General features: G+C 39.7%; 1 protein-coding gene across 2 annotated transcripts; it reads right to left on the bottom strand.

Annotated features, from left to right (window-relative positions):
• Positions 1-207: 207 nt before the first annotated feature.
• map3k14a (mitogen-activated protein kinase kinase kinase 14a) lies at positions 208-12065 on the bottom strand. Of its 2 annotated transcripts, none has more exons than XM_038278251.1 (16): positions 11983-12065; positions 5815-6099; positions 5656-5731; positions 5364-5562; positions 4661-5032; positions 4431-4565; positions 4210-4339; positions 3880-4008; positions 2896-3000; positions 2651-2808; positions 2415-2565; positions 1346-1660; positions 1161-1270; positions 862-991; positions 672-772; positions 208-585 (listed from the first exon to the last, which is right to left on the bottom strand). In XM_038278251.1, exons 2-16 carry the CDS (start codon positions 6083-6085, stop codon positions 361-363), a joined length of 2607 nt encoding a protein of 868 aa, XP_038134179.1. In that variant the 5' UTR covers positions 6086-6099; positions 11983-12065; the 3' UTR covers positions 208-360. The 2 variants fall into 2 exon arrangements, with proteins under 2 accessions (XP_038134179.1, XP_038134180.1); XM_038278252.1 differs by lacking the exon at positions 11983-12065 and adding an exon at positions 7074-7616.
• Positions 12066-15416: the final 3351 nt, after the last annotated feature.

Below are 15416 nucleotides of genomic sequence, written 5' to 3' on the forward strand. Positions count from 1 at the left end.
AGAAACATGGAGGAAATTTTTGTCTTTTTCTGTTTGTTTGCCTGAGGAGAAAATAAACTGAGAAAACTAAAGGTTTACCTGGAACATTTTTTTTCTTTTGCCTGTGTAAAATTAGTCCATGGTGCATCTGTGGCCTGTGTGGATTTCCACTTTTCTTTTTGGAGGTACAGGCTGCTCGTAACAAATGGAAACTGTTCACATATTCTGCATGCTTGGCCATGTTTATTGCATCAAGTTCTTAAAACACGAAATGTAAACACCACGACACAAGGCTAAACATAAACATTCAGCTATTAAGACGTGTCAAAGTTATCAGTTTAAAAGCAGAGTTTAAAACAGAAATGGCGGGTGAATTTAAAGTCACTTCAGAACTGAGTGCATCAGTGGTATTTCAGCCAATGGTAGGTGGGGATGGCGAGTCTTTTTCTGCGCCTCCAGCACTCCATCCTTGATCCTCCACCTCCATGCGGAGCTAAAGTCAGGAGCAGGAACACAGCGGAGCTCCAGACCACATTCCAGCACCTCCTCATCATGACCGACCTGCTGGCCGCTCTGAGTCTCCAGAGTGAACACCCGCTCTGAAATCTAGACCACAAACAATCGTTTAACTTCCCTCTTCCAACAAACAACCTTTTTTGACAAAAAAAAGAGTTAAAGCTGCCAACTCCTACCTGATCACTGATGCCTGTGGCAATATGTCCAACTTTCACCCGACGTTTTTCTCTGATCTGAATTCTTCTCCCGCAGAAGTCTCTGATGCTGACATCAACTCCTGTGCAGAAAGGAAAATGCAGACATGAAGAGTTTTGCTTTATTTTTAATAGTTTGAAGTAGGAGTGAAGTTTTTGGATTTACTCTCACCTTCAAAACAGCAGGGTGGTGTTTGACCAAGCAAATCCAAACTGAAGACCTGCACATCTGGTTGGCTGTTATAGGAGAAGAAGCCGGAGCTGTAATCATCTCCAGGGCTCAGAGACCAGCGACCAGAATCCTTGGAGGAAAAAAAATACTCAGTTGAACTGATTGTGGTAAATTAAATAAGTTTCACAAAATGTATTTTATATTCCATGCATATTTACAGACTAATATGAAGCTACTCTATCAATTTAGTTGTTTACTGGCAATTTGGATGTTAAATTTGAACAATGTGTCCCAGTCACCTTTTTATCCCATAGTTCCCAGTTGCTGTAATGGTCACTATTAATACAAGACAGGAGCTGCTCCTGCATCTCAGCAGAGGGAAGCTGAGACAGACTGCTCAGGTAGAAGTCTGAAAACAAGCAGAGTTTAAGCATCAAAACAGACAAATTACAATGATAGCATCCCTGGAAGAACGAAGATTCACCTCGCTCCAGTTTGCGCAGCTCCAGCTCAGGCTCAGGCACAGCGGGGATCTTGTTCCTCTTGAAGTTTGGCTCAGGTATCAGCATTTGAGGGGCGTTACATGACTCCCTCTTTGGCTCATTGGGGCTGATCTCCATGTCCTTCTCCACGACTTTGTTTTTTGTTCCTGTCATTTCTCTGTCGACAGACATCTTGTGTTCCTGTAGGTCTTCAAAGTCACTTAAGCTCATAATGGGCTGCGGGTTGTCAGGCGGTTTGTTAGGAACATACAGAGGATCTGTGTAGGGTCCTCGGACTGCGCTGGTTAATCCTCCAACTGCAGAAAAGGGAGGGGAAAAAAAAGACACTAAAGTGAACTCTGTAATCCCCATTTTACAGATCAGATATGATCTTAAATCATTAAATAAATTCTGGACATGAGCAATAAACCAATTTAGTCAGCAGGGTTTTATTCTCCTTAAGTTATAAACAAGGTGAGTTACACTGTTGAGGAAGAACAACACTATATGAGCAGCATAATGAGAGGTGATAGACGCTTTTATTCCAGGAATGCCTGTCTGTTTAGAAGTATTCCCTCTCTAACAAACCAAATCAAACTGCTGAAACCAATTATTAGTATGTCTCTCAGGTCTGTAGATGCATTTAATTGATGCATGTGTTGGAGAAGTGATGCATCTACATGTATTTTTTTATTTTGTTGTATGTATTTGTTTATTTTGTTTTTTATTGTGTGTGATACATGTACACTTTTACCTTAATCCGTATTTATCTTGATATACTGTATATATATTGTTTATTCTCAATGCACCTTAAGATCAATAAAGCTCATCTAATCTAATCTAATCTAATCTAATCTAATCGTATAGCGAAAGTAGTTCCAGAAGAATGGAGAAGTAAAGCCCTGTAAAATCCGCCTAGGAATTAACAGTAAGGTCAGTTATGTTTCTTTCCATTCACATTAGTTTGACTATAAGGTTATTTGAGTGTTTCACCTCCAAGAACAAGTCAGTTTTGACTTAAATTCTTTCAACAAAACCAAAAGGAAAGCATAAATAAATAATTTACTTCACCTGCTTTCAGAGCTCTGTTGGTTTTTTCCCTGAGCTGAGATGCAGATAATCTCTTGACTGGATCCTTCTGGAGTCCAGCCTTCAAAACTTCAGCTGTAAGAGGGCTGCAGTCCTGCGGGATCTCTCTGACTGGCGGAGGCTCATTTGCAATCTGAGTACATGAGAAAAGCAAAGTTAGTTAAGCTTTGATGAAGAGCTAGAAGAGTTGATTTAAAGTAGGTGTGAGCGAGCAGGACCTTCAGGTAGAGTCTACAGGTGTAGTATCTGGTCCACGGCTGACACCCGTTCAGCATGTGGAGCAACATGCAGCAGCTGCTCCACACATCTGCTTTGGCTCCACGTGGTTCTCCTTTTACAATCTCAGGGGCCATATGAGTCTCTGTGCCCTTCAGATCTGTTATTAGTTGGAAGAGAGTAATTAGATGTGATTGGATGAACCACATATTGCAGAGCTTGCTGGCTAAAGCCGTGCAGTGTTTACCTCTGGAACCGCTGAGGCCCAGGCCCTGGTGGTCGAGCTTCTCTGCATGTCCAAAGTCACACAGGAAGGCGTCTTTCCCATCTTCTGACAGCAACACGTTGTCAGCTGTGAGAAACAAGCAGAGAACTGAATCTTTTTTCAACTTAATGATCCTGCAGAAGGTTTGTTGAGCCGAAATAATCATCTGAAGGGACATAAAATGAAACTCATTAATGTGGGAACAAAGCTGGAGCTGCTGTAGCTCTCGTTTTTACTGTAGTTGAACACTAGATGGCGCCTAAGCTTTAAAAAAAAAAATGCTCTTGCTGTTCTGCTTTGATTCAACCCACCCTTCAAGTTCTGATTTTCAGTTTCCTCCTTTTCTTCAAACTTTTCATACTTTTAGGCTTCCTTCTCACTTTCTATACTTGTCCTTTTTTTTCACTCTAAACGTCTCTCTGCTTCCTGCTCCTTTACCCATCCCCCTTCTGCTTCGTGCTCTTCCTTCTGCTCTGTCCTCATCCAGCGCACATGCGCCGTTACTCAAAGATGGCTCTGACTCACTGTGGGAAATTCCCAGCCCGTCAGCAGTACACAGGTGCCTGTAGATCAAATCTGTCCTGTAGCTATGACACTGGTGTTCCACATAAATAGACAAACACAACTTCTTCAAAGGAATAGAAGAAAGTTTTTCTACACGTTCTGTATATTTTCCGCTTGATATTGTAAACAGTGAGAGTGTTCATATTCAGTCGCTAATAGTCCTTGGAGTTTATTCTTGAATTTTATGTGAGGATTTGATCATAAAGTTATAAGAAAAACAAATAATATTTCAGCTTTAGGATTTTTTTCTTAGTTTTGTTGTTCTCTCAAAACCTCAGTTTATAAAACAACCAAACATTAAACCTAATCTCACTTCCTTTTTTCTGTGTGTCAAGGGAGAAAATCGGTTTTCTCTCTCGCTTTATAACAGTTTCCCCCCTCAACTTAGGCTTATTAACATACCTTTAATATCTAAATGTGCTACTTTCTTCTTTTTGAGGTATTCCAGGGCGGCCAAAACCTGAGAGTGGTAGTGAAGACTCAAATCCTCTGGCAGTCTGCCTCGCTCCATTATCAGCTGGCCCAGGGAGCCTGACATAACAGACAGAATCACAGCCTTGTTAAAAAATAAAAATACTTGATTGAAGAGTTTTTAATGTTGATTTCTCATAAAAAAAAGTTTGTCAGCTGGAACTGACAGAGTTATCCATTTGGACATCATTTAATTTATATCATACTTTCAGTAAAGTTTAACACCAGCCAACATGAAAAAAAATAAAAACAGATGTTCACCTGATTTTTCTTCCATTAAAAGGACAACGTTTGGTCCCTCTCTGATCACTCCAAAGAGCTCAGTGATATAAGGAGATCTGAGGGTACTCCACGTACCCACCTCCTCACTCCTGAATCTCTTCAGGGCAATCTGTTAAAAAAAGGACACAGAATGAAATTCTGAGGGTCACGCTTTTAAAGCAGGCAGCCGACAAATAAGTCGCCAAAATAAGCTTGTTTACCTTTTTGGCTGCAAATCTGAATCCCGTATTGACATCCTGAGCGCTGTGAACCTCGCCAAAGGAGCCGTCTTTGTTAAAACGTGACAGGGTGTATTCACTCCCTTCTTTATATTCAGAGTCCACGGGTTGGATTTTCTTTTTTTTAATAAAAAGACAGAAGTTAATTTTGCACAAACTCAAAAAACTGTGTTTTTATTTTTATTTTAAATATAAGAGAGATAATAACATACTTCATTGTAAAATATAATTCCTTCATTGCATTTTAAATCAGCTGTTGAAAGCTCTTCCTCGTTCTCCACCTCACTGAAAAATGGCCACACGTAACAAGGATCAGCCTGGCTGACGACGCCTCTGAGTCCTGCGAGGGCCAGGGAGCAATCTCCCAGACTGCTGAGGGAATCGGAGCTGATGTGCTGCTCGCATGGCTGGAAGCTGGGGCGGTAGGCAAAGACCGGGGCCCAGTTCAGAGGAGAGCAACTTGAGCCGGTGGGGTAGTTCTGTCTGTCCGTGAGAGGGTGGCCGTACTCCTGCTCCACCAAGCTTTCAACGCTGCTACAGCGGGATGTGCTGAAGTCGCTTAATTCACTGACAGAGAATTCCTCCTATAGAGAGACAAGCAAAATTAAAAAAAATGTTTAACAAACACATGTAGAAACTTTCAACCAAAGGTACCAACATTCAGATGCCTTGAAGCTATTTAGTATATTTGGGGCAAAGTCTAGGTAATCAAAGAGTTTACATGTTCACATTATCTAATCATTGCTAGGTTACATTTAATTTGATTATTGCTTACTCTAAGTATGACCTAATTTATGGTTGGAGTAATCAGAAAAGGTCGATGACACAGCAGTGTCTTAATGAGACATGGTCTAAGTTCAGCTTTTAGACAGGATGCTGTTATGCTAACGTCTGGGTAGGAAAAGCAGTTCTTACCTGGATAAGGCCGCTCTCTTGTTCAGGGACGCCTGAGGGAATTCGATGTCGCCGCCGCTGTTTCTCCTTTCCCTTCCCTGGCTTTTTTCTCTTCCCTTTGCTCTTTGTCCTCCTCTGGCTCTTCTTCTCCAGCGGGTTATGTGCCTCCTGGATGGAGGCTGAAATGGGGCATGCCACATGGTTGTGGTCTGAAGAAGGGCTAAGCAATACAAATTTGGGTTATTTTAAATCATTGCAAACACCAACATAAGAGGAAAACGTGTTATATGCACTGGAGGATGTAATGACACACCTGGTGAAACAATTCGGGAAGGCGACGAATCTTTTAGAACAAGAGGGGCTGAATTCCTGGGAATCCTGGGTTTCACCTGCAGCAAAAGTTGATGTTAAACAGATTCCCAGCCCCTTCATCAATACAGAACGTTTTATCCTTATAAATATTCATGATTACATTCAGCCTGGGCGATGATAGTTGAGCTCTTAATGGGCATTTCTCCCACTTGCTCTGCCGTTCCACGTGTCAGGAGTTTATTGAAATAAGGGTTTTTCTTAATCCATCCTTCCTCCTGCATGTAGCCCACTTTGCTTTCCTTCCCCTCATCTTCCTCTTCTTCCGCCTCCTGCTCCTTGCTGGAGCTGGGCGGATAGGACCCCTTCAGCTCGCCTTTGGGGGAACCAGAGAATGGAGCGGTTGAATTGAAAGGCCTCTGCCTCACCGCCATTTCATCTGATAGATCTGGAAAGAGAGATTATTTGGTCTAATTGTTATCTTTTCTTTTGGACAATGTATCCACGTCTAAGTTTTACCGATAGATTAAAGTTCAATTCTATTACAGAGTTTTTTAAATTTAATTTATGGACAGATTCTCTTAAAAAAAAAAAACTTAGCTTCTCATCTGATTTGAACCATTTTTAATTGAATTAGGAATAGTTTCTATACAAAAGGTGTTTTTTTTCAAAGAATTTGCAGCATTTGGTATACATTCCCACTAATGCTGCCATTAGCAATGGGTGAATTTCTTTGCAGTGTGTTTGTAGATAGTTATTAGCAGGTATTTTACGAATGAAAGACAAAAAAAAAAAAAAAAAACTAATAAACACATTGTAAAAGCTCCTTCGTATTCCTAAATGGCATTTTGCTGATGGTAAAAAGAACCGATGCAAATTCGCTTTACAGAAACAGCAAATCCAAACAAGCAGAAAGGTTAATAAAACTGCCAAGATAAGCACTCTTTTAATAACACATTTATTGGTTGACGTATTGAATTAAGCAATCCAAGCACCCCCACCAAAAAAAAAAAAAAACTTAATATCAAGTTGAACTGAAACTCTGAAAGTCTGCAGTCAGTAGACAACACAGGAAACTAACCCCATGTTTGACAGTTGCAACAATTTCATGAAAATCACCCCCTCTTTAAAAACAAATATATAAGGCGATACCAACATAGAGCTGCAACGTGAAACAAAAATAGGTTTAAACAATGTGTGTATGTCTAAGCCCTGCCGAAAATGAGCTAAAGAAGCAGTTACAGCTTATTGCATCACTGCATTCCTTGATCATAAAGATTAACACCAACAATCTCATTTCAAACAAGCAGAACCACCTTCATACTTTTTTTTATTATGCCAGCATAACTTAAGTGCTAAAGCCTTCCTACAAGCAAACTACCGTACAACTTCAAATAAGTCTGAACAAATTTTGCATATTACCTTTCCTGCCGACTTCATGCACTGAAGGATCTTTTAGAACAATGCTGTTCAAATGTTACTTCCGTATAACATCGCTGCACCACCACACCCCGATTTCACAGAAAGGAAATTGAAAAACAAAAACGGCTATAAGCCACCACAAAAACAACTCTGTGTGCAGAAGGCCCAGTGCTGAAAGCACGTATCGACAGAAACTAGTCCTGACTGCTACCTCTCTCGGGGTCTGCTCTGAATAACCTCAGCGACTTTAACTAAGTGCTTTGTTTGCCTTCCTTATCCTCCATGGTCTTCAACATTGCCTCGCAGCTTAGCCTCTGCAGCTTGGCTCTTAACTTTGTTTGATGCTGGCAGCCTGCCAAAGAGGGGAGGAGCTGGCTGACATGACTTATGGGAAATGGATCGACACTTCCCCATATTTCCTCCCCTCCTTCTTTTCGCTCCAGTGCAGCTACTTTAGTTCCTGTATCCTTCAACTCTGAAAGATTACAGGATAACCTGTGATAAAAGCTCTGGTTGTGATTTAACTGCATGAGCGGAATGCCAGCTTTTAATTCATTCCAACTGGTCATTATGCAAGATTACCGTCCCACATAAAATAAAGGGCTTCCATTAGAAATTTGAATAACAAGTTCTAATAAAAAGCCGAATTATAGGACAAACAAGTTGTTTGCCAAGTAAATACGAGGCAGTGTATAAATGTCACATTTCTTTGCATCTGACTCATGTGTTGGGATGAGTTTCTGTGACTCATCACAGACATCCTGAAATGTGAAGAGATTTTTGACCTTTCATGTAAGCAGAGGTTGCTGATGCCGACTCTATCGCACCACTATACCTTCTGCATTGCACTTAAATAAAAACATAGTTTTTTTCACAAATCAGGAAAAAAAAAAACATGACAGTGAGATTATTGAATATTTTGATTGCTTTTTCATCTTCATTTTTTTTTTAGGAAGTTGTCGGCAACATCTGAAATTTGAAATGAGCATATATGAGCTGTGCGCTTTATCGATTTGACACAATCTCACTTTCTTTCCTTTTAAGAAGCAAAACAACTTACTCACTTCAAAACCACTACTGCACACAGGAAATTCAGAATACCGCTTGCTTCGGCTGCAGGCAATGAACAAAGAAACAAAAAAAAAAAAAAAAACATGAATGCAAGTTGCATGATGCCTTGATAAGAAACACTACAGCAGTATAGAAAATTAGTCAAGGTTCTGAACAGGGCTTGATTAAATAAGGATCTGCCTTGGCAGCTCTAGAGACAGACTGCAAAAGTTCAAGAGTCAAAACACAAAGAAGCATCCAACCATTACATTATGGCAAATCAACTAATAGGTCAGTACATTTTTTTTTCTTTTTTTTTTTAACCAATTTTACTTTGTTATTACTCTATTTCTATTTCATATTGAGTTTTTTTCTATTTTCTGTTCAATTTCATATGTAGAATTTCATTAAAACTTTTGTTTTTCGGTTTCTTTTTCCGATGCATTTTCGTCTCAGGTAACAGCAATGCTCCTTATGCATATAGCGACAGGTGTCAGTACTTATTTTTTTAATCAGCAATCGCCTGCTTCTGCTGCAACATTTCTAATTGAAGGGCTAATGAGTTTTAGAGCAAAAATCTACAATAGAGATTTAGTAACTTTGTAGCAGACATAGTTGTTTGAATAGTTATGTTGGGCGACAACACAATAGATGGTGCTGAATAAAGCTGAGTAAATAACAAAACAGACCCTTAATTTGGAAATATATTGAATCTTTTAGGCTGCAGCCTTCTTCGCCACAGCAAATTCAGCAAATATCCAACACTTTGCAGAGTTTGAATGCACTTTAGACTTCTACCACAGCACTACAGATGGACTATGATTTGACCAAGAAAAAATATGTAAACAACAAATTAGACCGGGGGTCTTAAACGTTTTCCAGGCCAAGGACCCCCAAACTAATGGCAAGATGGAGCAGGGACCCCCATATTATATATATCGTATGAAATTGTGTTGTATCAAACTGGTCCTATAGTGACTCTATTATATATGGAGTAATGTAACGACAGCAATTTCAACCTGGGATTATTAATTGTTGATGGGCTGCTTAGTGGCACAGTGGGTAGCACTTCTGCCTTGCCGTAAGAAGGTTCTGGGTTCGATTCCCAGCCCGGGGGCTTTCTGCATGGGTTTGCATGTTCTCCCTGAGCATGTGTTGGTTCTCTCTGGGTACTTGAGCTTCCTCCCACAGTCCAAAAACATGACTTTTAGGTAGGGCTGCAACTAACGATTATTTTGAAAATCGATGAATCGGACGATTATTTTTTCGATTAATCAATGAATCGGACACAAAATATTTTTTTTATATTAACCTCTTTATTCCAAAATAAACATTTTAGACAGAACAAACAAGCACACAAGTACAGGTTTCTCATTAACTGTACTGGTGCAATATGAAAAATAAATGTTTGTGTTAAAACTATGCAAACTTACATGAGAAATGTAGCTGCACATCCACAAAATATAGGGTACTTTGTTTCATAAAGCGCAAAAAAAGACATTTTTGTTTTTAAAAGCCCCTAAGGGGTTCAAACAATAGGCCCCCCCATTTCAACAAATGAGTTTTTTTTAGACTAGAAGAGTTCTGCCTTTTAAGACAGGAAAGTATAGCAGTTAAAGTTGCTACTTAAGAAAATACTTAACCATAGAGATAAAAATAGCCCTGTGATTCAAATTATAAATTGTATTTGGAATAAAAATGAGAGAACTAGGGGTGTTAAAAAAACACATCCTCCAAAGACAGATATTTACATGGGAATGTGGCAGATAATTAATTGACATATTACTGATCTTGCTGGATTTTATTCTGCTTTACTTCCATAAATTGCAGGATCTTCTTTACTTTCTTTGCCAGAAGATTTAAACTTTAAAAGCCTTGCCCTCATAATTTGCAAATTTATTTATTTATAAAGAAAATATAAACGCTGCTTAAGCTAATTCAAATGAAATTAAAAGTAAAATAAGAAGCCAACCTTATCACTGTCTGTAACCTACTAACAAGCTAAGGAAAGCATCAGATGAGCTATCTGAGAAACTAACTTACGTTTCCCCACTTTAAAATGAAACAAACATGGTTACTCATCCTGCTGATCAGCTATCTTCACTGCCATTGAAGGCTCCAACGTGTTTTCTTTTCAGGTGCTGCGTCATAACAGTGGTGCTTCCGTGCCATGTTCATTTGTTTTTTACAAAAGTTGCATGTTACGACTTTTTTCACTTTACAAAGCGCAGGCTATTTTAATTATTGTGATCAATTTGCGCCGTCAATCCCGGGGCATGCGCGCTTCATTTGCAGTCTGGAAGCTGAGGGTAAACTCCTCACTAAAATCCTGCGGCTCGGACTGCACGCTGAGAGGGATTCCTGTGGGAGAGGGAGAAAGGCGTTGGGATGGGGGAGGCGCCCCACGGCAGCAGCTGCCGCTGGAGGACAAGAGTAGGAACGATACATGCTTTCACGTAAGAGTCTCCAAAAGCCGCCAGTGACACCGTAAAAAGTCGCCAGATTTGTCGCTAGTCGCTTTTTAAAAAAATAGTCGCTGGAGGGGTCTGAAAAGTCGCTGAGTTGGCAACACTGCAACTGCGGCGCTGACTCGCTCCCCCATATTTTTTTTTCTTCCCCGGGATGACGGCGGCGGCGGATGACGCATTAATCGCGCGACACAACTAATCGATGATTAAATTCGTTGCCAACGCTTTTAAACGTCGATTTTTATCGATTCGTTGTTGCAGCCCTACTTTTAGGTTTATTGGCTTCTTTAAAGTCTCCTTAGGTGTGAGTGAATGGTTGTATGTCCTGTTTGTCTCTGTGTTGCCCTGCAATGGACTGGCGACCTATCCAGGTTGTACCCCGCCTCTCACCCATTGACAGCTGGAGATAGGCACCAGCACCCCTCGCGACCCCAATTGGGACAAGCGTTGCAGATAATGGATGGATGGACTCCTGGTTGATGGGACAGGTGTTGTGAATGAAATGGTGCCCAGCTTGAAAGAGGTCCTGTGTGTCGCTGAATGTGTGCATTGATTACTCTATCTGTTTTACTAGTGTGTTGAATTCATGTTAATGTGTATTTAAAGACATTCAATTAGTAGAAAAATATTTTTAAAAAAGTCTAATCAAAAACTTTTGAGACCCCCATGCAGTACCTCTGTGGTCCCCCTAGGGGTCGCTGACCCCCTGTTGAACACCTACGAATTGGTCAGTAGATGTTAAGAAATTCTGATATAATAGAAAAATAGTTATGTATTCTTAGCTTTACGGGAGCAGTTAATGTTAAACAGCAATACGAAAACAAATAAAAAGCCTAAATTATCAATGTTTTACCACGCATGCTGTGTAATAAAATAGGTAATTAAACATTAAAATACATTTCTTAATCTGCTTCGTTTGCTTAGCTTAACTTTTTTAGCATTAATTTGTTTTACAAATACCCCTTCAGGACGACATTAGGAGCAGCAGCTGTTTCATGAGAAAACATCGGCCTCAGATGGGCGTGAGATTTTTCCAACACTCAGACAGCGATATTTTAATCGAGCTCAAACAATGACGGAGTTTACCATTTAATATGACTATAAACAGATAAAACCATCACAATATACATACAATTATTCATTTATTGATGAAAAATCATACATGCATGCTGCACTGATTACAACCAGATAACAGATAACTTCCCTGTTGCCTCCTCAGCGCCATTTTATAAGCATCTTAGCCAAAGTACTTTTTCTTGTTTGTCGAAAGACCACGTATTAGAAAGACGTTATAGAGCCGTAATAAGACAACAATAAACAAAAAAGTTGTTAAGAGGTAAAGCTGGTAAGGTTATCGACCTTTAGAAGATTAAAACCATAAATGAACTCACCGTTACCAGCTCTAAAGGCGTCGGCTGGTTGTCGGCATTTGAGTCGATTTGGAGGCTGAAGGAAGCAGCAGCGTCTTCTTCGATTTTCAAAGTAAAATCCCTCTTTTTATCAACGTTTATTTTATGTTTTTTTACACAATCTTTTAAAAACAAATGTACTGATGTTATAAGAGTATTTAAGTGGTGTATTTTCAATTTGTCTTGTTTTCTATAGATAAGCATGCACGCTTGCTCAAGTGAAATATTGGTGGTTTTAATCTGAAAGTAAAGCCTCAGCTGAGTGCCGGTTTTAGGCACAGTATAAAAGCTGACGCTTCTAGGCTCAAGCAGCACATTTAGGAAGTGAAATGGCTATGCAAACCGGTTGTTCTCGTTTAACAAATGTCAGTGTGTATATATATATATATATATATATATATATATATATATATATATATATATATATATATATATATATATATATATATATATATATATATATATAATGTTTTACGTTCTAAATAACCCGCAACCTTGGCTGAAACATTAAATATATACAGTGGGGGAAATAAGTATTTGACCCCCTACCAAACAGCAAGTATTCTGGCTCCTACAAGCCAGTTAGTCTTCTTTAAGACACAGCCCCAATCCCAACCAATTATCTACATCAAATACACCTGCCTCTCCTCCTTACCTCTATAAAAGACACCTGTCAACACCCAAACAACCAGCATCAAACATCACCACCATGGGCAAGACCAAAGAGCTTTCTACGGACATCAGGGACAAAATTGTTGATCTGCACAAGGCTGGAATGGGCTACAAGAGAATCAGAAAGCAACTTGGAGAGAAAAGATAAACTGTCGGTGCAGTTATCAGGAAATGGAAGAAGCACCACACCACCGCCAACCTCCCTTGGTCTCGGCCTCCACACAAGATCTCGCCTCGTGGTATGTCCCTGATTATGCGAACGGTGAGGAATCATCCCAAAACCACGAGGGGGGAACTGATGAATCAACTGAAGGCAGCTGGGACCACAGTTACAAAAGAAACAGCTGGTAACACACTACGCCATCATGGATTGAAATCCTGCAGCGCACGCAAGGTCCCCCTGCTCAAGAAGCGACATGTACAGTCCTGCATAAAGTTTGCCATTCACCACCTGGACGACTCAGAAGAGGCCTGGCAGAAGGTGATGTGGTCAGATGAGACCAAAATAGAACTTTTTGGCCTCAACTCAACTCGTCGTGTTTGGAGGGCAAAGAACACCGAGTACAACCCAAAGAACACCATCCCCAGCGTCAAGCATGGTGGTGGCAACATCATGCCTTGGGGGTGCTTTTCAGCCAAGGGGGCGGGACAACTCCATCATATTGAGGGGAGGATGGACGGGGCCATGTATCGTGGAATTCTGGACCAACATCTCCTTCCCTCAGTGAGAGAGCTGAAGATGGGTCGAGGATGGGTGTTTCAGCACGACATTGACCCTAAGCACACCGCCAAAGCAACAAAAAAATGGCTGAAGAAGAAGTACATCAAGGTTCTGGAGTGGCCTAGCCAGTCTCCAGACCTGAATCCAATTGAAAATCTTTGGAGAGAACTTAAAATTCGAGTTGCCAGGTAACAACTCGGAACCTGAATGATTTGGAGGCTGTCTGCAGGGAGGAGTGGGCCAACATCACTGCCGAAATGTGCACAAACCTTGTCACAAACTATAAAAACCATTTGACATCTGTGCTGGCTAATAATGGCTTTTCTACAAAATATTAACATACTGTTTGTCCAGGGGGTCAAATACTTGTTTTTCCTCATCAGATGGTTATCAATTTTAATAAATTCATATGATGTGATTTTCTGGAATTTTCTTTGGGATTCTGTCTCTCACTGTTAGAATGTATATATGATTAAATTTATAGATCGTTGCATTCTTTGTAAGTGGGCAAACCTGCAAAATCCACAAGGGGTCAAATACTTATTTCCCCCACTGTGTATATATATATATATATATATATATTTTATATGTAAAACATTATATATATATATATGTGTGTGTGTGTGTGTATATATGTTTTACATATATATATATATATATATATATATATATATATATATATATATATATATATACCGGTATTTAATGTTTTACATTGAAGCCTTGCAGCAATAAGGTTGTGGGTTCGATTCCCGGACTGGGGTCTTTCTGCAAGAAGTTTGCATGTTCTCCTTGAGCATGCACCGCTTCCTCCCACAGTCCAAAAACATGACTGTTAGGTTAAATGGCTTCTCCAAATTCTCCTTAGGTGTGAGTGAATGGTTGTTTGTCTCTGTGTTGCCTTGCAATGGACTGGGAACCTGTCCAGGGTGTATCCCGCCATTTGCACGTAGACAGCTGGAGATAGGCACCAGCACCCCTCGCAACCCCACTTGGGATAATGCGTGTCAGAAAATGGATGAATATTTTAAAACAATAATATCTTCTAGTGAATTTGAGTTTGGTCTTTAATCCAATTAGTGCTGGATATTTAGTAATAAAATAATGAATCCACATTCTGATTGAGTTAGAGAATTGAATAAAGCTGTTTCAGTATAAATCAAATTCAATGTAGATAAATAATTTATTGGATAATTACTAAGCTCTACCTCAGGTATACTTGAGCTTGACAGAGTCCATCAGTTTGCATAATGAATAATAAATATAATGGAGAACTATTTGAGTGAAAACTGTGCTGTAAATCTGAAACTCTGCAGCATGTTGAGTACATGAGTTTTTGCAACCGTTTGGACGGTCAAGAGCATCCACGTTGGTGACCCCTGGTCTAGAGTAATGTGCCCTGCAATCTCTGCTCTGTGGACATTAGATCAGTGCAGCTGTTGATCTTTGCCACAGTTTTGCCCTTTTTAATACAAATGTATGGACCTTTAAGTTACTGGTCGTTTTCCAGACATTCATTCACCTTTTTTACTTTTTACCTATTCACTTACAGTATGGAGCACTGCATCTACTACAACATCTATGCTGATAACATGCAGCTCTATATGTGCTATCACGTGACGTGACCATAGTCCACCACAGTCAAAAAAAGTAAAGTATATAAAAACTATCCATTAGTGGATCGGTCCAAATTTCCTAAAGACAAACTCAGAAAACACAGAAGACTGTCTTCAGTCCAGAGATGTTGTGTTCGTTTGATTGTTTTATTTATTTATTTTTTTAAGGCATTATGATGAATGTGAACTTTGATAACAAAATAAAATCTATCAAAATACCAGTCCACCACTAATTTCAAAAAATGGTTTTAATAGATTGTTTCAAATGACAGGAAGACACAGAGAATAAAAGGGATTCATAAGTTTATTTTCAGTAGGTTAAATTATTCCGACATATCAGGCAGCTGCCTCTGTCCAAAATGGTGCAGTTGGAGTCCTGACCAACAGCAAGATACTGGATCGCACTA

This window comes from Cyprinodon tularosa, unplaced genomic scaffold, assembly GCF_016077235.1.
Source record: "Cyprinodon tularosa strain WSP-4 unplaced genomic scaffold, ASM1607723v1 ctg14, whole genome shotgun sequence".
NCBI classification, from domain to species: Eukaryota; Metazoa; Chordata; class Actinopteri; order Cyprinodontiformes; family Cyprinodontidae; genus Cyprinodon; species Cyprinodon tularosa.